This window comes from Equus quagga, chromosome 2 (genome assembly GCF_021613505.1).
Source record: "Equus quagga isolate Etosha38 chromosome 2, UCLA_HA_Equagga_1.0, whole genome shotgun sequence".
Taxonomy (NCBI): domain Eukaryota; kingdom Metazoa; phylum Chordata; class Mammalia; order Perissodactyla; family Equidae; genus Equus; species Equus quagga.
In genome coordinates, this window is record NC_060268.1 from 64,839,831 (window position 1) to 64,867,703 (window position 27,873).

The following is a 27,873-nucleotide window of genomic DNA, read 5'->3' on the forward strand; positions in this document are numbered from 1 at the left end:
GGCTTCACACTCCTCCCTCTCCCTCTCTTTAGCCACCAGAGTAAACCCTGCAAACATAGGTGTCACTTGGTCCGCTTAAGCCCCACTGGGAGGAATGCTAGGCTGAGCAAACATGCCTTCAGGATTTCACAGCAAAGCCCTTCAACCAAAAAAAGGATCAAGACCTTTCTTTGAAAGAAAGAAAGATAAGGACTGCCTGAGGAGAGAACGTCTGTGGGAGAGGCTACAGCAGGGGTGGGGGAGAGGCCGCGGTCTGCTGGCGTCTAGAGCGGCTGACACCAGATCTACCGGGAGGTTAGAGCATCACGACACAGACTCTGAAAGCCGAGTTGGGTCGGGGAAGAGCTCGTCGGCTGTGTGCGGAGCGAGCTGGGAGGGGGGTTCCGCTGGGGAGAGGGGTGGGCAGCGACAGATAGGCCTGGGAGCTGGGGGTCGCAGTGGGTTAGGGGGCGGCCGTGACTGGGTCTCAGAGGAACTGTGATCCGGTCAGCTCATAGAAGGATGTAAGGGAGCCCGGAGGCTCCACTAAATACGAGTGCTAAGAGAGTCCGAGGGGGGCTCTAACCGGGTGTGCTCGGGGTGGGAGCCCGGGAGAGAACCGCCGGGGAGGCTGGAGGGCCGGAATGGTGCCGGCCAATGGAAGATACGATGGGTGGGGTCTCCTGGAGCCCCCGGGCAGCGATCGGGTGTCTGGGAGGCTCCGGGGCCGACCCGCGCGGGGCGTCTCCGTTGGGGCTGGGCGGGGTGGCCCCGCCAGAGCCAAAGAGCGAGACTGAGACGTGGGCCGGGCCGGCGGCAGGGCCGCTGGGCGGCTTGGGCGGGTCTTACCTCGGGCTTCGCCGCGGTGGCAGCCCCCTCCTCTTCGGCGGAAGCCGCCTCAGCCTCGGCCCCAGGGTCAGACCGGAGGAGACAGCAGAGGCGGAGGCCCCCAAGAGTCGGACGGTTCCGGGAGGGTGGGCCCAGCCGCCTCAGGGTCCGGGCGAGCGGCCGCCGCGCATCCCCCGCCCTGTCAGAGAGACTCCGCCCGGCCTGGGCAGACACATCGCCCGCCGCACCCCGCCCAGAGAGCACGCGTTGGACCGCCGCCTCAACCGCTGTCGCCGCCTCTGCCGGTGCCGCGGTGCCTCCTCCGCCGCCTCTCACGGTCCTGGTTGGACTCTCAGAAGCCAACGCCAACCGCCGCCGCGTCCCTAGTCCGCTTCGGCCCGCGCGCCCCCGACCCCGCGCATGCGACCCCGCCCCGCGCGACTCCTCGGCTGCAGGCGAGCAGGCGCGCGCGCACTTAACTCCCACGCCCCCTACCGCCCGCCGGAGCTGGCCCGCCCAGCCCCGCCCCGCCCCCGCACGTGACGCCGCCAGCGAGTACAGTTTGCGCTTGCGCGGACACGCCTCATCGCGTCCGCCTCAGGCGGCCCCGCCCAAACTTTTCTTCCTCACCTTACGGCAGAACGCTGCTTAGATTTTCCCTCTAGGAGAGAGGAGTGTCGCAAGGTTGGGGGTAGAAAAACTCTGAGTTTGCGACAGTAGGTCTCGCTTTCCGGCCAACACTGAGGTTCCTGAATGCTGGTTGGGGTGGTGAGGCCCGAGGCAGGTAAGAAGCCGCCTGCCCACTTCGGTTTGTCGGTCAGTGTGTCCCAGCCGGAGACTGCTTTGCTGCGCACGCAGACCTAGTGTATCCGTGCCCCATCCCCAATTTTGGCGCAGGGTTCTCAGCGCCGCCCCTCTTCGCCCCCGCCCCTTTCCACGCACACGCCCCCTCCCCCCGCATTTCCCCGCCCTCCTTTTCCTAGTCGTCCTTTCCATTCATTCCTCAGACTTCGCTGAGTCGTTTCCGTGCTTTAGACTCCGTAAAGTCAGAAGCGAATGAAATGGTCTTCAGCTTTCTGAAGTGCTGTGTTTTGTGGAAGACGATGAGAGAATCTGCGGTGGTAGTATAGTAAAATCATAATAGGAAAAAAGCACATGATACTCTCTGAGCATAGAAGAGGGGCCCCTGATTGTGTAGAAGGACACGAGGAAACCCCCTCCAAGGTGACCTATGGGTCACTCTTAACTATGTTAAAAGACATGAACGGTAGCTGGTCAAAGAAGTACGTGGTGAGATAGAAGCAAAAAGAATAACGAGTACAAAAGCATCTGACAGTATTGGCTGGAAACGTAAAAAGTTAGAGGAATAGAATATAGCTGATGGAAACCTTACTTGTGTAGGTTACCCTTTAAAGAAGCATCGCTGTAAAGGCTGAGAGCGATGAGGGGTGAGTATGTGGGCCGCAAGAGTGTTTTCTTTAAAGATGGCAGACTCAGGCATAAAAGTGTACCATGGAAGCGAGAAGTGGACAATTCATGGGTGAGGGTGGCTGATTTATGGGATCAGGAGCACTAGAGGAACTCAACCTTGTATGCACATTACATTAGAATCACCTGGGAATCTTTTTTAAAAAGTAAAAATCAATGCTGTTGCTCTACCCGAGACCAATTAAACAAACTCTGGCATCAATATTTTTTTAAAGTTCCTGAGGTGGCTCTAATGCTGAGGGTTGAGAACCACTGAACTAGAGAAAAAGAAAGGATGAAAAGTAGAGAAAGGCAGGAAGTTGATGGGCTCTGTAACGTTAAGATGGGAGTCATTGATGAGAGAGCTAGGGATAGAATGAGAAGCTTGAACAGGGTGATGAAAGTTTTGAATAACTGCTCTGGGAAGTGGGAGAAAGAGTCCCTCCTGCCTTTCCCTTCAGCACGTTCCATCCCTCAGTCTTAATCAGGCCTGTCTTGGTTACAGCTGTCTTTCCTCTCCTTTTCCCTTCCATGCAGGATTTGTCAGCTGGGGATCCAAATTTAGAGCTCAAGTGCATCCTCATTTCTATCCCCAAAAAAATCAGAGCTAAGCCAATTTATGAGATTCAAAGGCTAACATCACTCCCCTAGAAATTACTACACACAGTGCCTTGCCAATTTAGAATCTGTCTTCTATTATTTATTTCATCAGTCATTTAAATTAGGAATGATATATAAAGATATTTAAGATACAACTCTATTAGGGCCTCATAGTATTAGGGAAAACAAACTTTTTTGGGGGGGGGGCGGACATTAGCCCTGAGCTAATATCTGCTGCCAATCCTCCTCTATTTTTTTGCTGAGGAAGATTGGCTCTGAGCTAACATCCGTGCCCATCTTCCTCTACTTTATATGTGGGACGCCTGCCACACCGTGCCTTGCTAAGCGGTAACCGGAGATCCAAACAGATGACCCAAGATCAACAGGCAAACCCCCAGCCACTGAAGTGGAGCGTGCAAACTTAACTGCTGCGTCACCGGGCTGGCCCCAGGGAAAACAAACCTTTAAAAGAGGAATTCACTTGGCAAGCAGAGGTCTTTATAAAGCAAAGCCCAAGCCACTGCATGGTTACTGTCTGTTAACTAGGGTTAATCCAAAAACCTGTCTATCTGCCTCCAGATAAGAGACTTACTGTTGTCTGCTGTGACTGGAGTTTAATATGGAGAATAGAGGTGGGGCAGAGATAAAGATGATAAAATGGGTGTGAACAAATTATGAGGAGTCTTGAATTCCATGCCAAAGCATTTAGATTATATACTGTAAGCAATTAATAGGTATAAATAACAAAGGTAAAAATAAAATAACTTGTTTACACCATGAATCTCTGTCAGCCTGGCCTGTGGACTCTATCTCAGAATGAGGTTTTTAAATGTATAAAATAAAATACATAGAAACAGGGGCTGGCCCCGTGGCCGAGTGGTTAAGTTCGCGCGCTCCGCAGCAGGCGGCCCAGTGTTTCGTTGGTTCGAATCCTGGGCGCGGACATGGCACTGCTCATCAGACCACGCTGAGGCAGCGTCCCACATGCCACAACTAGAAGAACCCACAACGAAGAATACACAACTATGTACCGGGGGGCTTTGGGGAGAAAAAGGAAAAAATAAAAAAATAAATAAAAAAAAAATCTTTGTTTAAAAAAAAAAAATGCATAGAAACATAAGTGAAATCAATTTTATTGAAAGTTTTAAAAATACTAAAACAAGTGTGTGGTGTAGTTATATATGTGCTTCTTTATGCATTAAATAACATCTGGCAGCAGGTCTAATTATGTAATTTCAAAATAATGAGTATAAATTATATTTTGAGATACTTGTAACTAATGTGATGTGAAAATATCGTTTTTCTATTGATGACAAAGACATAGGGACTGTTAATACTACTGTGGATTATTGCCTACACTTACTGAAGAAAATACTAAATTTTAGCTAGAGATTATTGAAAATAAAGATGCAATTTTTTTCCCAATCCAAGTTCCTGGAACTCTTAAATTCTGGCCACATCCTGGCCCATGGATCCTAGATTTATAAAAATCTCACTGTAGGGCCAGCCCAGTGGCACAGCGGTTAAGTTCGCACGTCCCACTTCTCAGTGGCCTGGGGTTCGCCCGTTCGGATCCCAGGTGCAGACATGGCACCACTTAGCAAAAGCCATGCTGTGGCAGGCATCCCACATATAAAGTAGAGGAAGATGGGCATGGATGTTGGCTCAGGGCCAGTCTTCCTCAGCAAAAAGAGGAGGATTGGCAGTAGTTAGTTCAGGGCTAATCTTCCTCAAAAAAACCTCACTGTAATGGTTTTAAGCAAAAGCATAACAGATCAGATTTGCTAGAGCAGTGTTTGCTTCCCAGCCTCTTTGCTGGAGTAGGACTGGGGCACTGGCTGTTTTATTCTGCTCCTCCTATACCTTGGGGGCAGCAACCAGTACTAATCCAGTGTTGCCTAACAGTTTGGGCCTGCAGGAGGACTGAGCTTGTGGCTGTGTATGTAGGAGCAGTACTAGGAAATAAGTTGGGAAAGATAGGTTGGGGCTATTTTTTGTGGAAATCATTGAATGCCAGGCTGTAATTTGTACTTAATTTGGTAGACAGTGGAGAGATGTTAAAATATTTGGAGTAGAATAATACAATTAGAGTTCTGTTTGAAAAATTAATCTAGCAGTAATGTGTAGTAAGAGAGGATAGGAACAAAGAGACTAGACCAATAAAGAATTAAATAAATTTTTTTAACTAAATTTTATCATAAAGTGATCTCTCAAGAATCCGCTAAGATACTTTATTTCCCCGGTGTAACTGACCAATCTAAAGAAACATAGATTGGAATAAATTACATACCTTTCAAGAAGGATGTGCACACTAGTGTGGAGGTCAGTTAGCATTTTACATAGTCAAGAGGCTAGCCCATTCTTTTGTGTTATAAATAATAATATTAATACTTCTGATAAACAATGGCTTTACCACATAGACAGGTTCCCAGAAGTTGCTAAGGCCTTCGTTGGTTAAATTTCTTCTACACCTGTAAATCCTACATTTCTGACTTTTTAAGGTCAAAACTCCTCTCTCTTTGCCAATCCCTTAAACCTCTTGGATGAATAAAATGCGTTAGCAAACAAAAAGGAAGTCTTCAAGGCCCATCTCTTTGGAAACTGATCCATATCAGACTATCTAAAACTTACTGCCCAAATACCAGCTAGTCTCCAAATTGTGTGCTTTTCTAAACATATTGTTCAAAAAATTGTTTTGATGGTCCAAATATTAGTAATCAAAATGAGTAAATGTAAAGTTACTTAACTTTCTGAACCAGATTCTCTGAGAGACTACCTTCTTCAGCATGACTTACCTATATTGACTTTGTCCATCTAACTACTGGAGACCATTTGGGTAGTGATAAGGTTCAATACAGACTGAAAATCAAGTTTATGTAGAGTCTGAGGTTTATCTATCTGTTCCCTTTTTGGAGGGAAGAGGGAACAGGTCTATCTTAAAGCAGAGACAATACTTGAAATTTATGAAGCTTTTTAAAAACTTTTATTACTTGTAGAAAATCTCTGAAAATTCCTTTCTCAGGCTTCTAATTAAATGGCTGTCCCTTCGCATATTCCTGTGTTATGGAAGCAGTATCAATCCTGATACTGAAAAAAATTGTCCTGATTACAGTTATTATTTTTGAGCATCTGTATTACAGGTTTAAAAACCTTAAGCCTGCCTTCCCTGATAGCCAACAAATGAATAAATACTCTTCAGAGCATTGTGACAAATTAAAGTCCTTCAAAACAATAGCTTGGGAACTTCTGGCCTTTGTTGGCTCTTAATTTTCTCACAGCAGCAACTTGGCACTTTACATTAAAATAAATAGTTGCTGGTAATGTTTAGCCCTACTTAGTAATATGTAATCTAATTCAAACTTGGTCAGATAGCCCACAAGTATTTGTGTTAATTAACATTTAAAGGCAAATGGCTAAGACAGAAAATTCTATATATCATTATGTCCTATCAGACTCTGTTTTCCTGTCAGCGTAGTACTGACAGAAGTTCATTATTTCATTCATTCATTGAATATTTATTGAACCCCTACTATGTGCCAAGCACATTTTTGAAACCCGTTAATTAAGAGTTTCTAATAACAATTTACTTCTTAACTATCTATGAAAAAATAACTTACCAGGCTTTGAAATATACAGAACAAACAAGATTAAAAGATGATGGCTTTTTCATACTCTTTCAAACACTATCTTTGCACATAGCTACTATGTGCTGAACACCGTGATTATTTATGAAATCAAGCATATTATAACTTTAGTTTGAGCAAAGTTTATCAGCTAAATATATCAGCTATATACTAAACTAAAAGTCTGTCCACTCCTTTTATAAAATATTATCTTACTCAGACCTCTCATTAAATCTAATAGCCTCGGGGGCCGGCCCCATGGCCAAGTGGTTAAGTTTGCGCGCTCTGCTTCAGCGGCCCAGGGTTTCAGCTCTTCGGATCCTGGGCGCGGACATGGCACTGCTCATCAGGCCATACTGAGGCGGCATCCCACATGCCGCAACTAGAGGGACCCACAACTAAAATATATACAACTATGTACCAGGGGGTTTTGGGGAGAAAACGGAAAAATAAAATCTTAAATCTAATGGCCTCCCCACACACTATCTTTTCAACCCCAGTCGTTTTACATTTTGCAGTTGTGTAAAGTCATTTCTCAGAAAATTTTAAGCAAAACAAAGTTTAAGAAAAGGCTGGTGTTGGGACCAGCCAGGTGGCATAGTGGTTAAGTTCACGTGCTCCACTTCAGCAGCCGGTGGTTCGCTGGTTCGGATCCTGGGCATGGACCTACACACCGATCATCAAGTCATGCTGTGGCAGCATCCCACATAGAAGAACTAGTTGTAAGGAGTTACAACGAGGATATACAAGTATGTACTGGAGCTTTGGGGAGAAGAAAAAAATGAAGGTTGGCAACAGATGTTAGCTCAGGGCCAATCTTCCTAATAAATAAATAAATAAGAAAAAGAAAAGGCTGGTGTTTACACCAAGTTTATAATAAGGAAAAATAATTGTAATACAATTATAGATGGAACCCTTGAGATAGAAATGGTTGACTGAGAATAAAATTCTTTTCATTGTCAATGACACCTTAGCTGTTGATGGCCATGCCTAGTAACAGAGCAGTAAATGGAAAACCTTGGTGCTAGAAGGAATCATAAAAGGTCAACTAATTTATCTCTCTGGCCCAAGGCAGGACCAAATGAAATTTATGGCATTAGAGTTACCAGGCATCATCATCATACCGAGTGGTTTTTCTACTTTGAGAGCTGAATTCTTCTATTTGTAAAATATTGATGTTAGAGGAATATTATCCACATTTATAAATAAATTTATAAAATTGAGAAATCTTCCTATGTTTATAACTATTTTATGTTATTAGGAGTTTTTCAAAATATATTTCACTTCTGTATTTTGTTCAGGAAAAGCATTCATTTATTAAAACTTCTCCAGTTTGTCAACCACTGAAGATAACAGGAATGAGTGAAATCTAATCTCTGCCCTCAAGAAGGATATATAAATCTTGATAGTAATTTTTACATGCCACTTTGTACAAATCTCTGGATGGTTTAGGCTAGCATTAAAAGGAAACGTTTAATTAGGGGAAAATGAAACAAAAAAACGTAGCCTTGAACTTCCTTCCTGAAAATTTTTTGCTTATGCTGCCATGAAAAGCACATATGGTCTTGGATGTGATTCTTTTTGTGAAATTGCAAATGGAATCATCCATTAAAAGTTGAGCATAAACTAATTTTAGTAAACATCAGATTATTTTTAAATCTTTGTGTTTGAAGGTTTGTAGAAGAGAGATTAGACCTACACTGTCTTTTCCAGAGGACGGAAGTGAGACCAGTGAGTTGAAGAAACAGACATATTTTAGGTCATTGTAGGAGTGGGAAGTGGTACATCGTTTTTTTTCCCCTGAGTGGAAATAGCTAAATTTACTGGTTATGTGCTCATTATAAAAAGAAAAGGGAAGAAAATAAAGCAAACAGTATCAAAAAGTAGAAGGTTAAAAGTTAAAAAGTACTAAAAATCCTTTTCTTAAAGAAAACTGTATTAAAATTTTTGATGGCTATCATTCTTGATTATTTTTATGTGTTTTTCTGCTACAAATTTTTATATAACCTTTTCATAGCATATCATGAACATCTTTCTATGTCAATAAAGTCATATCTGCAACTTTATTTTTTTTTAAAGATTTTATTTTTTTTCCTTTTTCTCCCCAAAGCCCCCCAGTACATAGTTGTATATTCTTCATTGTGGGTCCTTCTAGTTGTGGCATGTGGGACGCTGCCTCAGCATGGCCTGATGAGCAGTGCCATGTCCACGCCCAGGATTCGAACCAATGAAACACTGGGCCGCCTGCAGCGGAGCGCGCGAACTTAACCACTCGGCCACGGGGCCAGACCCTACAACTTTATTTTTTAATGGCTGAAAAATATTTCATTGTATGCAAACCCTGTTATTTAAATTTACCAGTCCTGTTTTGAACTTTCAGATTGTTTCCAATTTTTCTGTTATAAATATTGCTATAGTAAACATCCTTGTTAAATTTTTGCACACATCCTTAATGTTTCCCTTAGAATAAATTTCTGAAAGTGTAATAGCTACAAATAGACATTTCTTAAGAATTAAAATATAATGGCAAATTACCTTTCAAAAAGCTTGCGTTTGTTTACACTCCTGTCAACAACGATAATGCCCGTTTTTCCATAGTCTCTCGGCAATGCTGGTTATTACCAGTTTTCCCCATGTTTGCTAATTTGATAGGTGAAAAATGAAATCTTGCTTTAACTTACATTTCTTTGATTACCAGTAAGGTGTTGAGTATCTTTTCATGTGTTTATTGGCCAGTCGTATAAGTGTATTAAGCTCTATTTTCTTCTAATATTTTTGTTTCACTTTTTAACATTTAAATTTTACTTCATCCAAAATATAATTTGATATACGGTAGGAGGTAGGGATCCAACTTCATTTTTTAATCAAATGATTAACAAGTTGTCCCAGTGCCATTTGTTAAATAACCCAGTGAGTATATCCCAAACGTCATTACACAGACAATAAGGAGTTAATAGATATTCTACAAAACAACAAAACAAAACAAAAAATGTTTCATGGTCAAATGAGCTTGGGAAATATTCAGACCAAGAAAAGTTAAATTTCTTTATTGGGGAACAACTTCTAGCCTCTAATGTGCTTGTGGCATTATGAATCTTCAATCAGGAGTTTTAGGGTGCAGCATTTGCCTAACTTATTTAACCATATAATCTTAATTTTTTCTTTCCAGAAATACTTATGAAATCCTCTGCAATTGTGGTTTCCAAAATAGTAGCCGCTACCCACATGTGGTTATTTAAATTTGTTTAAATTATTTAAAATTAAATATTTAGTTCCTCAGTCACGTTAGCCACATTTCAGGTGCTCAATAGCCACATGTGGCCAGTGGCTACTGTATTGGACATTGCATATAAAAAATATTTCCATCACCACAGAAAGTCCTACTGGACGGCACTGCTATAGAACATAGTGTTCATTGAAAACATGGAGTAGTTCATAATTTCTTCCATTAATTTGGAATGTTTTCATCATCATATTTAAAATTTCTAAAAATGCAAGCATTTGTTTTTGTGCTCTTCCATTGATTTATCTATTTCTGTTCCCGTACCACACAGGAGGTTGTGAGTCAAGCTCCTGCACCTTTTTCCCTGAGAGCAGAAGTGAAGAGTTCTTGCATGGAGTAGGAAGTTAGACTAGAAGGGATAAAGTCCTTACACTTATAAGACTCTGGAAATGTAAACATTTCTCTGCAGAACTTATATCATGTTGGGATCTACACTACATTATTCAGTCATTTATGCTACAATTATTTCTTGAGTATCTGCCTGACAAGGTCTGTTTTAGGTCCAGGGGCTATAATAAGTAAACAAGTTTAAGCAGACAAGGTCCCTTGTTCTCTTACTCTCATGGAGCTTACAGTCTTGTTTTTTTGGGTGGGGGCGAGGGGGAATTAACCAAGAAACAAACAAACAAAAAAGAAGACTGTCAGATAGCCATCAGTGCTATGCAAGGAATTGAAATTAGAGTGATGAGAGTGATTGGTGGCCTCTTATTTTGGGTGGTCACAGGAGAGCTCTGTGAATAAGTGGTGTTTAAACTGAAATCTGCCCCACAGAAGGAGCCAACCACTAGAAGGTCCAGGCACAGCTAGTACATCAGCCCTCAGGAGGGAAAGAGCATGGCATGTCTGAGGAATAGAAAGAAGGTTGGTGTGGCTGGAGCTTAGTGGGCAAGGGGGAGAGTAATAGGAGATGAGGTTGGAGAGGTAGCTGGGGCCATGTGATCATGCAGGGTTTTGTAAGCTAGGGTAGGGAGTTTGTATTTCTTTCTAAGTATGATAGTGTGTTCCTGGAGGGTTTTAGACAGGGGGCAGACATGACCTGACTTAAAATTTTAAACAATTACTCTGACAGCTATATGGAGAATTTACTGAAAGGGTCAATGATGACTTCTATCAGGAGACCAGTTAGGCTGGGTCAAGGTAAGAAATGATGATGGATTTGACTAAGGTGGTAGTAGTGGAGGTGGAAAGTATTGAACAGATTCAAAACATTTTGGCTGGAGAATCAACAAGACATTATCGATTGGATGTGAGATATGAAGAAAATAGAATACTCTAGGATGATGTCTGTGTTTCATTATACAGTACTGGATTCAATTTCTGGTCTAATTATTACAGGCAAAATTGGCACACAGAAAACACCAGTAAATATATTTTAACCAAATAAATAAACTTGCTTTAATAAATGTCTTGCTCTTATACAGATTTAACCTACTAAAGCATAACTTGTGCTCATACCTTTGTTAATTATTAGGGAATCTGATTCCTAAGAATTAGGGGCTTATGTTACATGCACATCAACTATGAACAGTAATTAGACTGTTCCACCGAAGTGTCCAAACCAGCAGAGTAGAGTGAATGAAGCAGAGAAAATTGCCTGCCACAGGTGCAAAAGTTCTCTGGGGATCTCTTATTTTAAAAGTCCATGCTGATTTTGTATTTTATGATACAGTATGTCCATGTTTATGTTAATAATTAAGATATTTTAAGTTACTGAAATATTTTATTGAAATATTTTAAGATTAAATTGATTAGCTCTTTTCCCCCAAAGCTACTGAAGTTGAAGCTCTAGGAAGATGTGCTGTGATTAGCCTGTGTTTGATTTTTGATGTGTGTTTGATTGTTGATAACCTGCTGGCCATAGCCATGTATCCAGGTAGAGAAGCACAGACCAGTTCTGAGAATTTGCAGTTTGATACAATTTGAAACAAAAGCCAAGGGGAGTTAGGAGGGGAACTGCATTTAGAAACTACTAATTTATAATCTTCATTTAAAATTAGTAGGACAGGTGTACTTTGCACTTTTAATGTTTTTAAAAACATAACCAAATAAGGCTGTTCCTTTTTTTTTTTTTTAAGGAACACTGACTGAATAATTAGGGGAAAAATGAGTAAAGGTCACGATTTTGAGATAGTATATTTTCTCTTGGGCCTTACCGTAAAACAAGCTTATCTGGATCGCTACTTCATTTAACAGCCACAGGCATATTTTCCCAGAAGTTATGAGGATTGCTGCATACCTTTTGAAATGCTTGGTCATTAAGATCCTCATGTATATTTTTAATCTTATAAAATATTTGTTAATGCATCTATAAAGTAGACAATACTTATTTATATCCACTGTAATTAGTATTTTTAGGGATTTCCTCATCAAAAATCCAGATTGAAACAGCAGTAGCACCTCTAGTTAAAGGTTAATAATCTACTTGGAAACTGCCTTTAAGATAGTTTAATAAATAGCCCCAATGCTTTATTAGACCTTTAAAAGCTCTTAAAATTAATTCAACCTAGAAATTTACAATAGGTTACATAATTGTGGTCTAGAACAGGGATCAGCAGTTTTTCTCTAAGAGGCCAAATAGTAAATATTTTAGGCTTTGCAGGCTACTCAGCTCTTATAGCTCAAAAGCAGCCATAGGCAATATGTAACAAATGAGCAAGATTTTGTTCTAATAAAACTTTATTTACAAAAACAGGCAGTGGGCCAAATTTGGTCTGTGGGCTGTAGTTTATTGACGCTGGGACTAGAAAACTAGGATTTTTTTAGGATTTTTTAAATAGGATGACAAGTTTTTAAAGTTGGCAAAGGTGAAAGCTTAGACTTAGAATTATAGAATCCTAGAGCTAGAGGAGACTTTTGGAAATCATAGGATCACTTGCAAATGTCAAAAATACAGGTGCCCACATTTATATGGTGTCTGACAAATATTAATGTACAACTAAAATTTCATAATATTATAAACTATTTAGACCACAATAAAAAAATTTTTTTAATTATTTTAACTTAAAATCAAATGAATTATATTAAAAAACAAAGAGGTATAAACAAAACAAGTTTGGCAATATATTGATAATTGTTGAAGCCAGATGATGGATAATGGTGGTTTAGTATACTTTTCCTTCTACCTTTGTGTGTTTGAAATTGTTCATAATAAAAAACTAGGAAAAAAACAAAAGCAAAAGAAAAGTACGGGTGCCCAGACCCTATTCCCTAGAGATAAATCCTGTATGCTCTTTAAAATCCCTATAGATGATTCTGATGTGCACCCCTGGCCAGAACCACTATTTATCTGATCCATAACTCAGTTTATAGATATGAAGCTGAGACCCAGAGGTTTAATGACTTCTCCAGAGTCAAACTGGTTAATTGTAGATCTGAACTGAATCCCAGGTCTTCTGACTCCCAACCTAGTGTTTTTTCTACTGAACCAGCAGCTTCTTCCCTTACTTATATCAGCAGGTAAAGAATGGCTCCTTTTGGATTGTAAATTTTCCCGCAAGTTAGTTTTTACTGCTTTTTTTTTATAACAGATATTCAAGTAGTATGCATTTTAAGGATTTTAAGACTAATATGAAAAAATAGTCTCTTCCTCTTGTTAAAATTAAACCTTTGTTTAGGAAGTGTTCTATACTGTGAGTTCAATATTAGCTTCATTTAGCTACAGAAGTTGGAAGATATAATAAACTAAACCCTGTAATTGCAGAGTTTGTGTATACTGACAACACGTTAACATCTTTGCCTCACTTAGCTAGGGTTGAGAGAACAATTTTCTCCGGGATTAGCATTCACTCTTCTTCTGCCAAAGGTAAAGCACAAAAGCACAGAGTCATGCCCTGGCTAGATCTATCCTTGATGACTTTGTGACTTTTTATAAAGAGACAAATGTTTTATTTTCAAGAAATCTTTAAGGTCCATTGTTCCCATCCCAAATATAGGGAACAGAGAAGGAAACTACCTTATTTTGAGAGGCTGCTGTATACCAGACAATGTGCTGAGTGTTTTCACTCATGTTTTTAATTTGTGTAACAACCCTGTGAAGCAGATTTTATTGTTACCTCATTTTACAGATGAGGAAAACAAGGCCCGGAAAGAGGAGGAGTAACTTGCTCAGGGTCACGTAGATAACAAGTAGCAAAGTTAGAGCCTGGACCCAAAGCCACCTAGCCCCAAAACATAGAACTATAATATATTTGTAGGATTTTACAGATAGAACCATGAGGAGGTCATTGTCTCCCAGTTCACTGCCCAATATTTTTACCATCCACCAAAACCAAGTACATAGGTCTTAATTCTGAAGGAATTTAATACTAATCAACAGAGGAAAACAGACAAAACACAAAACCATGGGGCTGGCTCTGTGGCCGAGTGGTTAAGTTCACGCGCTCTGCTGCAGGCGGCCCGGTGTTTCATTGGTTTGAATCCTGGGCGCGGACATGGCACTGCTCGTCAAACCACGCTGAGGCAGCGTCCCACATGCCACAACTAGAAGAACCCACAACAAAGAATATATAACTATGTACCGGGGGGCTTTAGGGAGAAAAAGGAAAAAAATTAAATCTTTAAAAAAAAAAAAACAAAACAAAAGCAAATGAGGATGTTACAGACAATACAAAAATCCTAAGAAGACTTATTTCTCTAATCTGTATTTTCCAACTCCCCTTTTAAAATGTTTCATTCATCTGGCAAATATTTGTTGTACCTCAGATATGCCAAGCACAGGGCTCACTCTATAGCAAGGAAGTATGGCTCTTGGTTCTTTGGCGAGGTCCCTTTCATCTCCTTTTCCCCCACACACCCTTAATAGTGGGATCATCGCCCTCCTGGTCACACCAGCTAAAGCCCCTAGACCATTTCTTAATTCTTTCCTTTCTCATCCAACCTCCTCTGATCACTTACTGATTCTCTGTCTACACTATCTTTTCCTCCTTGCCTCTCCATTCCTACTACCATCTTCCCTGTTTTAGATCATGTCCTCCTACCTTTATTTTCAATAAAATCTAATCTCTACCTCAGTTTCTCTCCCTACCAATTAATCCTATATACTATGGCTGAATCATTAGTCTTCCTAAAGCTTGACATGGCCGTTAATGGCTCCTCGTTTCCTCATATAAATTCCAAACTCTTTTACTTGGAATTCAGTCTCACACCACTTAGCTTCTAATAATCTTCCTCTAACCCTCCCTACACTCCTACTGCCACTTCAATCCAGCCAGACTGGACCACACGCTTAAAGGCACTTTCCTTGCCCCTCTGCCTTCTTAATGCCCTTTTCCTTGCTTCCAACTTCACCTGCCTTTCAAGAGCCCACTTTTATGCCACTTTCTCCTTCAAGTCTTCCTGATCTGAGCTCTCCTTCCCTTTCACCCCCTTAGCCAGAAGTGATTATTCCCTCTTCTTAATTTCCATACGTTTTATTTGTGCCTCATGGGTTTCTTCTCTCATTGAGTGTAAGCCACCTTATACATCTTTGTGTCTCCCACAACACCTAATATTAGATACTCAGTAGGTGTTTTTTGACTAAAAGAGGTATATGTATTCATTATGTATTCATTATAACATAATAGGCTTAAACTCAGTCAGGGTAGGAACTATGATTATTTCATTCCCATTCTGATTTTCCAGCCCCTAGCACATAGGAAACACTCAATAAACATTTGTTAAATGAAATACAATACAGTTATCAGTTACTGGGATGTAAATTTCCTAATGACATAATAGATACCTGGAAATGCCACTTTGTTATGTTTTTTAAAATCTTAGTTACCTATGTTTCTTCACTTTATATTGACAAACACCCTATGATAAAGGTCATGTATTAATCTTCTCACTTTACAGAAGAGGAAACTGAGGCTTAAAAAAATTAAGTAATTTATTTATGATCACACAGCCATGAGTAACAGAACTGAGTCTAAAATTCAAGTCTTCAGATGTGAAGTTTAGAGTTCTTTTTCTTGGCCAAGGGTGTTTTGGCTAATATTAGTTTGATTCCATTTGCTTTAGAATTGTCGGGGTTAAACTATGGCAATCATGCTGTATGAAATAGAATTAAGTCCTTGATTACCCATTGTCTGTATGTTGGACATTTTCAAATTCAAACAGACAAAACACAAAAACTACTTTTTGAAGAAAATTTTGTCCCCGCCTGTGGACACTCCCTCCAAGGTGAGATGCCTGTCTCTTCAGGCATTCTTCTTCTTGTAGGCTCCTATCCCTGGTTGGGTTGGCTGATAAGATGTGGGTCTGATTTCAGCTGGCAGTGTAGAGAGCAGGTCTCCATGTCGTTGCCAGGCAGTACAATCTGGCACTCACCACTACGTAGTGTTCACTGAAGGCATGGGGGAGAGATTCAGGGAGCCATGCTTGATGCATGTACAGTTATTCCCTTTTCATATTCGTATACTCTTAAATCAAGGCACATCAGCAGCAAGCTGAGCACCTAGCCTCCACAAAACTGCTTTTACTTGATCACTGTTTGCTCAATTGCCATCAGGATCATTAGAAGAAACAATCCTCTGAAACTGTTTCATCTATTGTAAGGATATTGTGGGATATTATTCATTATGATAGACCATGACTTCTATGAAAATTTCTTGAGAGAAAATGGTCTGACTTTAATACAAAGAATGCTTTTACCTTTCCTGAACAAATGCTTTGTTTTTACCTATGGACATTGTGAATATTTAACTTAATGCACTCTGGTTAGCTGCCAAAAAGCTTAGAGCCAAATTTGTGGCCCACCCATAACAAATGTGCTCTATGCCTCGTTGACTTTGTTCCTGGCTCCAGTTTATATCTCTGCTCAAGTTACTTTTTCTTAAGAAAATCTTAGTTCACGCCATCTTATTTTAGATAGATAATAGATAGACAGACAGACACTCACAAACAGCCTTATGTTGTTTCTGAAATAGTTCGTATTATGATACACTGCTCATAAAACCACCTTTGGTGCGTCTTAGCTACCTCATTTACTTAGCTTTTTTTCTTGAGGGGTATATTTATTTTTCTCTATAGGTTTTTGCAGGGTTTTGATTACATGAAAATGGTTGTGCCACAAAATTTTATTTATTTATTATTGGAACATTGGCTTATAACATTATATAAATTTCGGGTGTACATCATTATATTTTGATTTCTGTGTAGATTACATCATGTTCACTACCCAAAGACTAATTACAATCCATCACCACACACGTGCCTAATCACCCCTTTCACCTTTCTCCCTCCCTCCTTCCCCTCTGGTAACCACCAATCCATTCTCTGTCTCTGTGTGTTTTGTTTGTTGTTGTTCTACTTATGAGTGAGATCATATGGTATTTGACTTTCTTGCTCTGACTTATTTCACTTAGCATAATACCCTTAAGGTCTATTCATGTTGTCATAAATGGCAAGCATTCATCCTTTTTATGGCTGAGTAGTATTCCATTGTGTATATATACCACATCTTCTTTATCCATTTGTCCTTTCATGGGCACCTAGGTTGCTTCGAAGTCTTGGCTATATGAATAATGCTGCAGTGAACATAGAGGTGCATCTGTCTTTACGCATTCATGTTTTCATATTCTTTGGATAAATACCCAGCAGTGGAATAGCTGGATCATACAGTAGTTCTATTCTTAATTTTTTGAGGAATCTCCATACTGTTTTCCATAGTGGCTGCACCAGTTTGCACTCCCACCAGCAATGTATGAGAGTTCCTTTTTCTACACATCCTCTCCAACACTTGTTTTTTTTTTGAGAAAGATTAGCCCTGAGCTAACATCTGCTGCCAATCCTCTTTTTGCTGAGGAAGACTGGCCCTGAGCTAACATCCATGCCCATCTTCCTCTACTTTGTATGTGGGATGCCTACCACAGAATGGCTTGCCAAGCAGTGCCATGTTCGCACCCAGGATCCGAACTAGCGAACCCTGGTCCACTAAAGCAGAAGATGCACACTTAACTGCTGCGCCACTGGGCGGCCCCTCGCCAACACTTGTTATTTCTTGTCTTGTTAATTATAGCCATACTGATGGGCATGAGTTGCTATCTCATTGTAGTTTTGATTTGCATTTCCCTAATAATTAGTGATGTTGAACATCTTTTCATGTGCCTCTTAGCCATCTGTATATCTTCTTTGGAGAAATGTCTGTTCAGATATTTTGGCCATTTTTTAATTGGGTTGTTAGTTTTTTTGTTGTTGAGTTGTGCAAGTTCTTTATTTATATTTTTTAGATATTAATTCTTTATCAGCTATATGGTTTGCAAATATCTTCTCCCAGTTGTTAGGTTGTCTTTTTGTTGTGTTGATTGTTTCCTTTACTGTGCAAAACCTTTTTAGTTTGATGTAGTCCCATTTGTTTATTTTTTTCTGTTGTTTCCCTTGCCTGGTCAGACATCGTACTTGAAAATTTGCTGCTAAGACTGATATCAAGTGGGCCAGCCCCGTGGCCGAGTGGTTAAGTTCGCACACTCCGCTGCAGGCGGCCCAGTGTTTCATCGGTTTAAATCCTGGGCGCGGACATGGCTCTGCTCATCAAGTCATGCTGAGGCGGCATCCCATGTGCCACAACTAGAAGGACCCACAACTAAGAATATACAACTATGTACCCGGGGGGCTTTGGGGAGAAAAAGGAAAAAAAAAAAAAAAAAGACTGATATCAAGGAGTGTGTTGTGGGTCCAGCCCCGTGGCGAGTGGTTAAGTTTGCCCGCTCTGCTTTGGCAGCCCAGTGTTTTGCCAGTTCGGATCCTGGGCACCGACATGGCACCACTCATCAAGCCATGCTGAGGCAGCATCCCACATGCCCCAACTAGAAGCACCCACATCTAAAAATACGCAACTATGTACCAGGGGACTTTGGGGAGAAAAAGAAAAAAAAAAAAACTTTAAAAAAAAAAAGGATGATTTAAAAAAAAGCGTATTGTCTTTCTTCTAGAAGTTTCTTGGTTTCAGATCTTACATTCAAGTCTTTAATCCATTTTGAGTTAATTTTTCTGTGTGGTATAAAATGATGGTCTACTTTGACTCTTTTGCATGTGGCTGTCCGGTTTTCCCAGCACCATTCATTGGAGAAACTTTCCTTTCTCCATTGTATGTTCTTGGCTCCCTGTCGAAAATTAGCTGTCCATAGGTGTGTGAGTTTATGTCTGGGCTCTCGATTCTGTTCCACTGATCTGTGTGTCTGTTTTTTTGTCTGTACCATGCTGGGTCTTTTTGTTTGTGTGTTTGTTTGTTTTTAGTAGCATAACCAAGTGGTAACATAACTGGTGTAATGGTCGGAATTGATTAAATTGATGTCATAATTCTAGTCCAGTGTTGTTATTTCTTATAATATGCTTTGCTTTGTACTCTTAGTCTGCATGTGATAGTTGATTGCTTTGTGATTTTTAAAAATAGTGTTATGCTGACCAATCAGTGAATAGCAGTGAACTCAGTCTGTTAGGTTCAAATATTGTTTTACCACCATTACCAGAGTTTTTGTCTTTGTTAGCACCTTCCCTCAGGTGATCATGAGCATATTCATCTTATCATACCACTTGTCTTGTTCCTACTGTTAGTGAGTCCTGCTTTTGTTTGGACAAAATATGAATGGATATTTGTTTCCAAACCTCATTTGCTTTGATTGGTTTGGAGCTCTATCTAGATTGTCTGATCATCTTATTAATATCATCCAATAATAACATAAATATTATTTGTACAACAGCTTGTACTCTTTTAATACCTCCGAGTGAATTTATTTGACCTTTTCCACAATACTCTTAGACATGTAAAGCAGGTATATGCCCTTTTTACAGATGACAAAAACAAGGACAAGATCATTTAAATGACTTGCTCAAGGTGATACCAGCAAATCAGTGGTAGAACTAGGGCTCGACCAAGGTCTTGATTCCTGTGCCCACTACCTTTCAATGCCAAAAGAATTGCTAACTTACATTACGAACAAAGTCTTTATCTTACCCCTTGAGGTAAAGGTGGGAAATGGGCAAGACATATTATATCACTCATGCTCTTAGCTAGGCAGAATCAGGAATGAATTACTCTCATGATTTTCTGTTCTTGAAATTATAGTTACTTTTAACTACAGCTCTAATCACTGTCACTTTCCATTATGGAATGAAGAAGCAATATTTTATCTTATCTCTTGAAAATTAATGTTGAAATGGGAACTATTTCCCTTGGTAATTAGTAACATTTTTCTGTAGACTTTTTGAAAATTTATCTTTAATATAAAAATAATTTGCCATTGGGGTCCAGCCCTGTGGCCTAATGGTTAAGTTAGGTGTGCACCACTTCCTGCAGCCCAGGTTCAGTTCCTGGGCACAGACCTACACCACTCATCGGCAGCCATGCTGTGGTGGTGACCCACACACAAAATAGAAGAACATTAGCACAGATGTTAGCTCAGGGTAAATATTCCTCAAGCAAAAAGAGGAAGATTGGCAACAGATGTTAGCTCAGGGAAAATCTTCCTCAGCAAAAGAAATGATAATAATAATAAATTTGCCATTGTTATCATGCATATTCATTAAAGAGCCAAATATATGGTTAATGCTATATAGTTTGGTGAAACATTAGTTATAATTTTAACCAGTCTCTGCATTTAAAGAGGAAATTAAAAATCCATGGTTACTGTTTTAGCATGGAAAATTTCCAAAGTTTTCATTCTAACGAATTATTAACATAAAGAACATAAGCTAGAGTTTCTTGAATGTTTACTTTTAGCCAGGCATCGTTGTTCTTTATAATAGTATTTAACTTCACAAAAACTTGTAAGAGTAGCTACTATTTATGATCCCTGTTTTACAGTCAAGTATTGTATTCAACAGTAAATATTGTCTTCTGCCTCTCCTTCAGCTTCTGGAATTTCTGAGCAGCCCTGGTCAGTACAAGATGGACCCTGTAGTCTTGAGTTACATGGACAGTCTACTGCGGCAATCAGATGTCTCACTATTGGATCCTCCAAGCTGGCTCAATGACCATATTATTGGGTTTGCCTTTGAGTACTTTGCCAACAGTCAGTTTCATGACTGCTCTGAGTACGTCTGCTTCATCAGCCCCGAAGTCACCCAGTTCATCAAGTGCACTAGCAACCCAACAGAGATCGCCATGTTCCTTGAACCCCTGGATCTCCCCCACAAGAGAGTTGTATTTTTAGCCATCAATGATAATTCCAACCAGGCAGCTGGGGGAAGCCATTGGAGTTTGTTGGTTTATCTCCAAGAGAAAAAAACCTTTTTTCATTATGATTCCCATAGCAGAAGCAACTCAGTCCATGCAAAGCAGGTAGCAGAGAAACTGGAGGCTTTCATAGGCAGAAAAGGAGACAAACTGGCCTTTGTGGAAGAGAAAGCCCCTGCTCAACAAAACAGCTATGACTGTGGGATGTACGTGATTTGTAACACTGAGGCCTTGTGTCAGAACTTCTTTAGGCAACAGCCAGAATCACTATTACAGCTGCTCACTCCTACGTACATCACAAAGAAGAGGGGAGAATGGAAAGATCTCATTGCCAGACTTGCTAAAAATTAGCTGTTGAAGTGTATTTTGTGACTTTTGAAGCCTCCTCTCTCTGCCCATCCCCATTTATTGGATGGCTGCAATCTCAGTGCCTGAGGGAAGATGCCTGGTAGAGGGAAGCTTAGGATTTTTACTTTCTCTTGAAAGAATGTCATCCTCTGCATTATCCTAATGAAAGTTTCACTTTAACCCTAGCTTGAGAGCAATATGTTCTGTGAAAATGTCTTGAAGTTATGCACCAAAACCTTAAGACCAAGCGATTTTAAGATTTATTAATTCCCTTTTGGTATCCCTTATCCATATTGGCTTATTCCCAAGGAAAGGCAGTAATCTGTAAAATAAATTAAGAATATGTGAAATCTAGAGGAATGCAAGAAGAAAACTATTGAAGAACCAAAAACTTATTGCACAGCCTACATATTTAAAGAGATCAACTGGCTAGAAGCAGATCAAGACCTAACCTAATTCAAGATTAAATGCTATGAAAATCATTTACTCAGTTCTGTGATCTCTCTTCCATTCACCATGCAAAGTCTTTTCTGGCTGTCTGCGTAACTTTTGCAAATATTTGATAGAGGTGATGTTATCCCATCTTCCTCCATCTGATTCTTGAATGCTTTAAGTAAGGGGGAACTTTAAGTAATTTCATTAAAATAAATGGCTATAGTAGCCCTCTTAGTTTGCTCAGTGAATGGGGTCAACTTGCTACTCTGGATTGATAACAGCTTTCCGTCACCATGTCTATTAGCCATGGTACACTCCTTCCTTATGTCCAAATTTCTCTGGTTTTAAAACTCATGGCTGATAACTTTCCAAGGTTACCTGTTATTTCAGGTAAATATTTCTGCTTTCTGATAGTCAGTTTTTCCTCTCCTCTCTATCCTTAATCTGGCAGAATTGTTTTCAGTTTGTCATGGTGATTTCAGAATGATTATTCTATCTGAAACTCACAGGGTAAAAGTTGGTTTGTTTTTGAGATATAAATGAGAAAAAGTGGCCTTTGTCAACCCTTTTGCTTAATTCAAAATGCAGACTATGTAACTTTTTAAATGTGGAACCAAGAGTAAAAAATGCTAACCCTCCTAAATCACTGATGTCTTTTTTCAGAGTTGCTTCAAATAATTAACAATCAGATGACATGTTGGGTACACACATTAATTCCATTCCTAATGAGAATTAGATTGCAATGCTTATGAGATTTGAAAACCAAAGATTACCTTCAGCCATGAAACTTACTTCAACTACCTCCCCAGCCTAATCCTGCCCCCAGCATTCATAGCCCAGAATAACCTCACCACTCAGTGACCACAGAGGCAGTAACTCAGTTCCTTTTGGTCAGGGACGGAGGAAACACAGTAAGTGTAAATAAGTACAGGTTACGTAGCAGGCCCAAGTGAACAGAAGTTGAAACTAAAAGTCAAAGAGAAGGGCTACAAAAAAGTTTACATTTCAAGTCAGTATGTTTTGAATAAAAAGAGGAGACCTAATGGAAATCGGTGTCAGAAAAAAAAGATTGGGACCTGGCAATCAGTCATAGAGGTGAAATAGGGAGGGAGGGACAAGAGGAGTGACATAGGTTGCTGAGGCCAAGAGTGTAGATAACGATAAGAAATAATATTTATTTCAACAACTGTTGACCTAGGCATCTAGTCTAGACTCTGAAAGAGTCATATCCTCTCTGGGAAAAGTTGTCCTTCTGATAATACAAAGTGTGTCTGTGTACATGTCAGATTGTCTCCATCTTAAGAGTTAATACGTATGAGAGCAGTCTTGGCTAACTCCCTAAGATTTGTCCCAGAAATAATTTTTTTAACTAAACTAGTAAAGTCTTTTAAAAAGAGATAAAATCTGAGGTCTCCTTTTCCAAATACATTCTGTTATTGAACTGTGCCATAGGTTAGTCTCCTATGAAACTTTGAGTATGATATTTGTTTTAGCATTATAAATGACAGGAGACTCTAAGAGTTTACTTGTAATATTTCACTAGATGCTACTATAACAGCCCATAGTTATACACGGCTTGACCATCCATTGATGTTACATGATACAAAATAGGAGACAGATCTTTTGTTGGTATTGTGTTCCCTGTCTCTTAGAGTCAAAAGGATCCAGGGTGCAAAATTCAGCTTCAAAATATTCAAAAGGAAAGCAGGTTATTCAAAATTCAATTAAGCAATTGCTACAGTGAACTACCCTGCTTTTGAATATCCTGGTGTATTGATCCATAAGTATACTCACACTTGTCTAACCTGTGTCTCATATGGAATTTAGAAACCCAGCTGTAGATGGTGGTCAAAAATAAAAATAAGTATCAGTGGGTTTTCTATTTAATACTGTCCAAATCATAAATATTTCTGCCCTTTGGCTAGATAGTTGTTGAAATTCCTAAGCACTAATCCTAATTGGACCAGAATAATTTAAAAAATCACAAGTGGATTATATTTCTAATATATACCTTATGATTTTTACTATACTACTTTTACTATGTCCATACTGACCATATGTTTTAATAATAGGTATTCCATTGAAATGGCAAAGTAGAATTTCTCAGTCACATGGCTATTTACTGATATTGAAAGTTTTTTCCTCTGTCACTTAAAATAAAAAAGGGGAAAATATTTACAGAAATTTCCATGCTGTGGTGTGGGAAAGGGCATGGATGTTTTAATAGAATCCAAGCCTATAAACTTACAGCCTCAGGCAAGTGTGAGATTAAGTAGCCTCATCTGCAGAATGAAGCTAGTGGTCTGTTCAAGCAGGTCCTATAGGGGTTAAATATCATATGTAAAGCATATAATAGACATTAAAATAAACCTACTCCCCTTCTGTCCTACTACCCAGTTCCATTTTCAGACTAGCAGCAAGCCTGAAAACTTTGTTTTATATTGCAGCTAAAGAGCTGCAAAAAAATGGCCTGATAAGTACTATTATGTACAAAAGAGAAAACTTATTCAAGGATGGTAAATGACAACAACTAATCTTTTATTTATTATTTTTTTTTTGAGGAATCTTAGCCCTGAGGTAACTACTGCCAATCCTCCTCTTTTTGCCGAGGAAGACTGGCCCTGAGCTAACATCCATGCCCATCTTCCTCTACTTTATACGTGGGACACCTACCACAGCATGGCTTTTGCCAAGCGGTGCCATGTCCGCACCCAGGATCCAAACCGGCAAACCCCAGGCCGCCGAGAAGCGGAACGTGCATACTTAACCGCTGCACCACCGGGCTGGCCCTGACAACAACTAATCTGTGTATCACTCTATAATGTACAAGTTATTTTATATAGAATTATGTAGTCTCATTTGTCATGTTTGTTCAGTATTATTATTCTAATTTTATAGATAGACAAACTCAGAGAAGCTCAGTCACATGATTGAAAGAGACAGGGCCAAGACTCAAATGCACGGCCTCCATCTCTTCTTACACTCTTTCCGCGTATGCCTTTCTCCCTGTCTCAGAAAATGGTGGCAAAAACTCCTTGCTTAAACATTTTAAATGTAATCTCGCCTCACTTTATAAATTTCATAAATTCAGCTGGTATATTACAGAAACCAATAGTGAAAAATTATCTCAATTAACTGCAAAACTTTGTATAATAACTGGCTTTGTTTTGTATATTAGGTCATATTTGGATCGGCTCCTGACATCGATCTACTGCTCTAAGGCATTTTAAAACCCTCCGTTGTATTTCCTTTCAGATTCTGTACATGTGAAAGATGAGAAGAACAAGAGCAGCGGCCTGGGGAGCCTCATAAACAAGAGAGAGCTTAGAGGAACTGTGTCAAGTAAATGCAACTAAGCAAAGATGGAGCACTCAGTACAAGATGGGAGGAGTGGTCACCAAGTTCCAAAATGAGGCAAATGAAATTCCACTAAGGAAAAATCAAGTGCAAAATGCATTTAAATTAAGTTTTCTTATGTAGGGAAAAACATGTCAGAGTGTCAAAGGAAGTGGTAGGCAACTTCACTGTCAGTAGTAGGGAAGAGTGGTCATTACTATGGAAAAAATTAATTTTAGATCCTGCAGTTTGTGTTAAAGGACGAGAAGAATTACTTCCTGGCTCTTTTCCCTCCCTGTAACCAAATGCAGCAACCTGTACTTGGAAGAAAACCTTTTACCCATGGCACAAGCTGAGACAAGGTTTTCTGTACTAGGCTGTGCCTCCTAGCCAGCTCACACTGCAGCTCTCTACTGCTGCCACCTCAGTCTTCATTCCTCAAACCTCAAAGCCCTGCCTTCCTCCCGCACTCTCTGACTTCATAGAGAATGTAGTTACCACCATGAGCTTCAACTTTCCTGACACCAAATCTGCAAACCTGAGTGTATCTGTACCCATCTTTGAGCATTCCTCACTTCTATTGCGATGACCCTCTTGGCTAAAGCTAATCCCTTCACCTGGGCACAGGGATCTTATGCAGACACTTCCTTCACATACACACCATCGTCGTCGTCGTCCTCTCTCCACCGGCTCTTTTCCATCAGCGCTTACACGTATAGATGTCTTGAGTCTCCCCATCTTTAAAAATAAAAGCCTGACCTCGTATGTCCCTCTGAGATATTGACCTTTTGTTTTCCTCCTCCTCCAGCCAGATCTAAAGTGTCACAATTCTTCACCTCCCTCCCACTTCTCAACCTACTTTAATCTAGATTCTTCTCCCACCACTCTAGAAAAAATTCTCAATAAGATCGCTAATGGTTCTTTTTTTTTTTTAAAGATTTTATTTTTTCCCTTTTTCTCCCCAAAGCTCCTGGGTACATAGTTGTATATTCTTTGTTGTGGGTCCTTCTAGTTGTGGTACATAGTTGTATATTCTTTGTGTGGGTCCTTCTAGTTGTGGCATGTGGGACACTGCCTCAGCGTGGTTTGATGAGCAGTGCCATGTCCGCGCCCAGGATTCGAACTAACGAAACAATGGGCCGCCTGCAGCGGAGCGCGCGAACTTAACCACTCGGCCACGGGGCCAGCCCCTAATGGTTCTTATTTTATTAGTCCTCCTAGTAAGATTAAACCCTTCTTTTCAAACCACTCTTGTTTAACTGATGCCATACTTAGTTGTCCTCATACTTCTCTGACCAGTCTTTCTTATTTGCCAGTTTCTTCTCTACTTGCTGTAGATTCTCAGAGTTTTGTCCCAAAAGCTCTATTCTCATTCTGTACACACTTCCTAGGCTCCCTCTTCCCATTCCCCAGGCCAGCAATAGATTTGAGCACTTCAGACCTGTACTTCTCTCCTGAACTCTTCCAAATTTCTACCTGTATATCCATTTACCAGCCTACTAGACATATTCCCTCGGATATTTCATAAGCAACTCAAACCCAACAAATCCCAAAGCTCAACTCATCTTCCCCATCACACCTGCTCTATCAGTATTCCCACTGGAAATTCCCCACCCACTTCTAGCTAGAAACCTAGGAGTCATCCTTGACTTTCTCTCTCACACACTTCACATACTTCAATCTAGTCATGTTGATTCTACATCTTAAATATCCTTTAAATCCATCTATTTCTCTCGCCAATACCACCACTCTTGTCCAAACAACCGTCGTCTCTCATCTGGTCTGCCACAATAGCTTCTAACGCGGTCTGCTAGTATTCACGCATACTTTCCATCCCCCAGTCCATTTTATATTCTGCTAATATCTTTAATAAAGCTCTGCATAATCTGGCCCCTTCCTGCTTCTCCTACCTCCTTACGAGCTAGACCTCTCTTGCTTGCCCAGTTTACTGTGCTCCAACTCTGCACACCTTTTAGTTCCTCCAACACAACACCTTCTTTCCTCCCCTTAAAGCACTCTCACTTGCTTTTCTCTCCCCCTCTGACTCCCACACTCTTCATTCGGGAAACTCCTATGTAATATCTTCCTCAAGGAAGTCTTCCCTAATGCACCAGACTGGTTTGCTTTCCCTGTTAAAAATTCTCCAGAGTCATGAACGCTTTCAGTATGCCCAAATCACATATAATTTTTGGTGGTGTATCTCTTCCTGCTAAACTGTAAGGAGGCCAGGGACCATGTCTGATTTGCTCACCATTCAATCCCTGCTGCTTAAAATAGTGCCTGGCACATAGATGCTGGTGGTTATTTGTTGAATGAATAAATGCAAATATAGAAACAATTTATCAAAAAACAGCCCATCATCCTTCCATGGCATTGCAGCAGAAATCAAAATGCCAGGTTAATCAGCATAACTTGTCATGTTTGCATAAGAGCAAGCTATTATGGGATACGGGGCTGATGAACTCAAGCAACCTGATGGAAAATAAGGAACTCACTAAACATAACTCTAACCATGGACATCCCTTCAACTTATCTGCTGATTTCTTAAAGATTTTCACATTTCACATAGTTGTAATCCATGTGTAAGCACTATTTTAATTCTGCTTTTTACAAATTTCCCTCCTTAATCATTGTTCACTTGTTACGGTTAAAGGTAACATGGGGTTACATCAAGTTAATAGATCATGATGTTCGTAACCATTTCCCCTTGATTAGGTTTTTTGGTTAGTTGTAATGTTATGAACAGCAGTGCTGCAAACCCTCTTCATAAATAACTTTTTCATTTTCAGTTATCTCCTTGAGGAATACAAAACTGGAATTGA

General features: G+C 40.1%; 2 protein-coding genes across 12 annotated transcripts in view; one reads left to right on the forward strand and one right to left on the reverse strand.

Annotated features, from left to right (window-relative positions):
• The window catches only part of LOC124233768 (unconventional myosin-IXa), a 289,503-nt gene extending 287,961 nt beyond the window's left edge, over window positions 1-1,542 (reverse strand). For 4 of the 7 annotated variants that reach the window (XM_046650998.1, XM_046650990.1, XM_046650983.1 and 1 more), the window contains exon 1: window positions 829-1,269. The gene's annotated coding sequence lies outside the window, so the exon portion shown is untranslated. Of the gene's footprint in view, window positions 1-828; window positions 1,277-1,437 lie in introns of those variants that run through there. The other 3 variants (XR_006887148.1, XM_046650967.1, XM_046651007.1) reach the window with 3 other exon arrangements.
• On the forward strand, window positions 1-25,373 carry LOC124233804 (sentrin-specific protease 8). Of its 5 annotated transcripts, XR_006887149.1 has the most exons (3): window positions 1,504-1,591; window positions 20,609-22,105; window positions 24,971-25,373. XR_006887149.1 is itself a non-coding variant. In XM_046651028.1 (2 exons), the coding sequence occupies exon 2, from the start codon at window positions 20,645-20,647 to the stop codon at window positions 21,281-21,283; it is 639 nt and encodes a 212-aa protein (XP_046506984.1). In that variant the 5' UTR covers window positions 1-209; window positions 20,609-20,644; the 3' UTR covers window positions 21,284-22,182. The 5 variants fall into 5 exon arrangements, 4 of the variants coding, with proteins under 4 accessions (XP_046506984.1, XP_046506976.1, XP_046506994.1 ...); XM_046651028.1 differs by lacking the exons at window positions 1,504-1,591; window positions 24,971-25,373 and adding an exon at window positions 1-209 and having other exon boundaries at window positions 20,609-22,182; XM_046651020.1 differs by lacking the exon at window positions 24,971-25,373 and having other exon boundaries at window positions 20,609-22,182.
• Window positions 25,374-27,873: the final 2,500 nt, after the last annotated feature.

Coding starts and splice junctions, on each gene's coding strand:
- LOC124233804 (XM_046651028.1), top strand. CDS start 20,645: ATGGACCCTGTAGTCTTGAGTTACATGGACAGTCTACTGCGGCAATCA.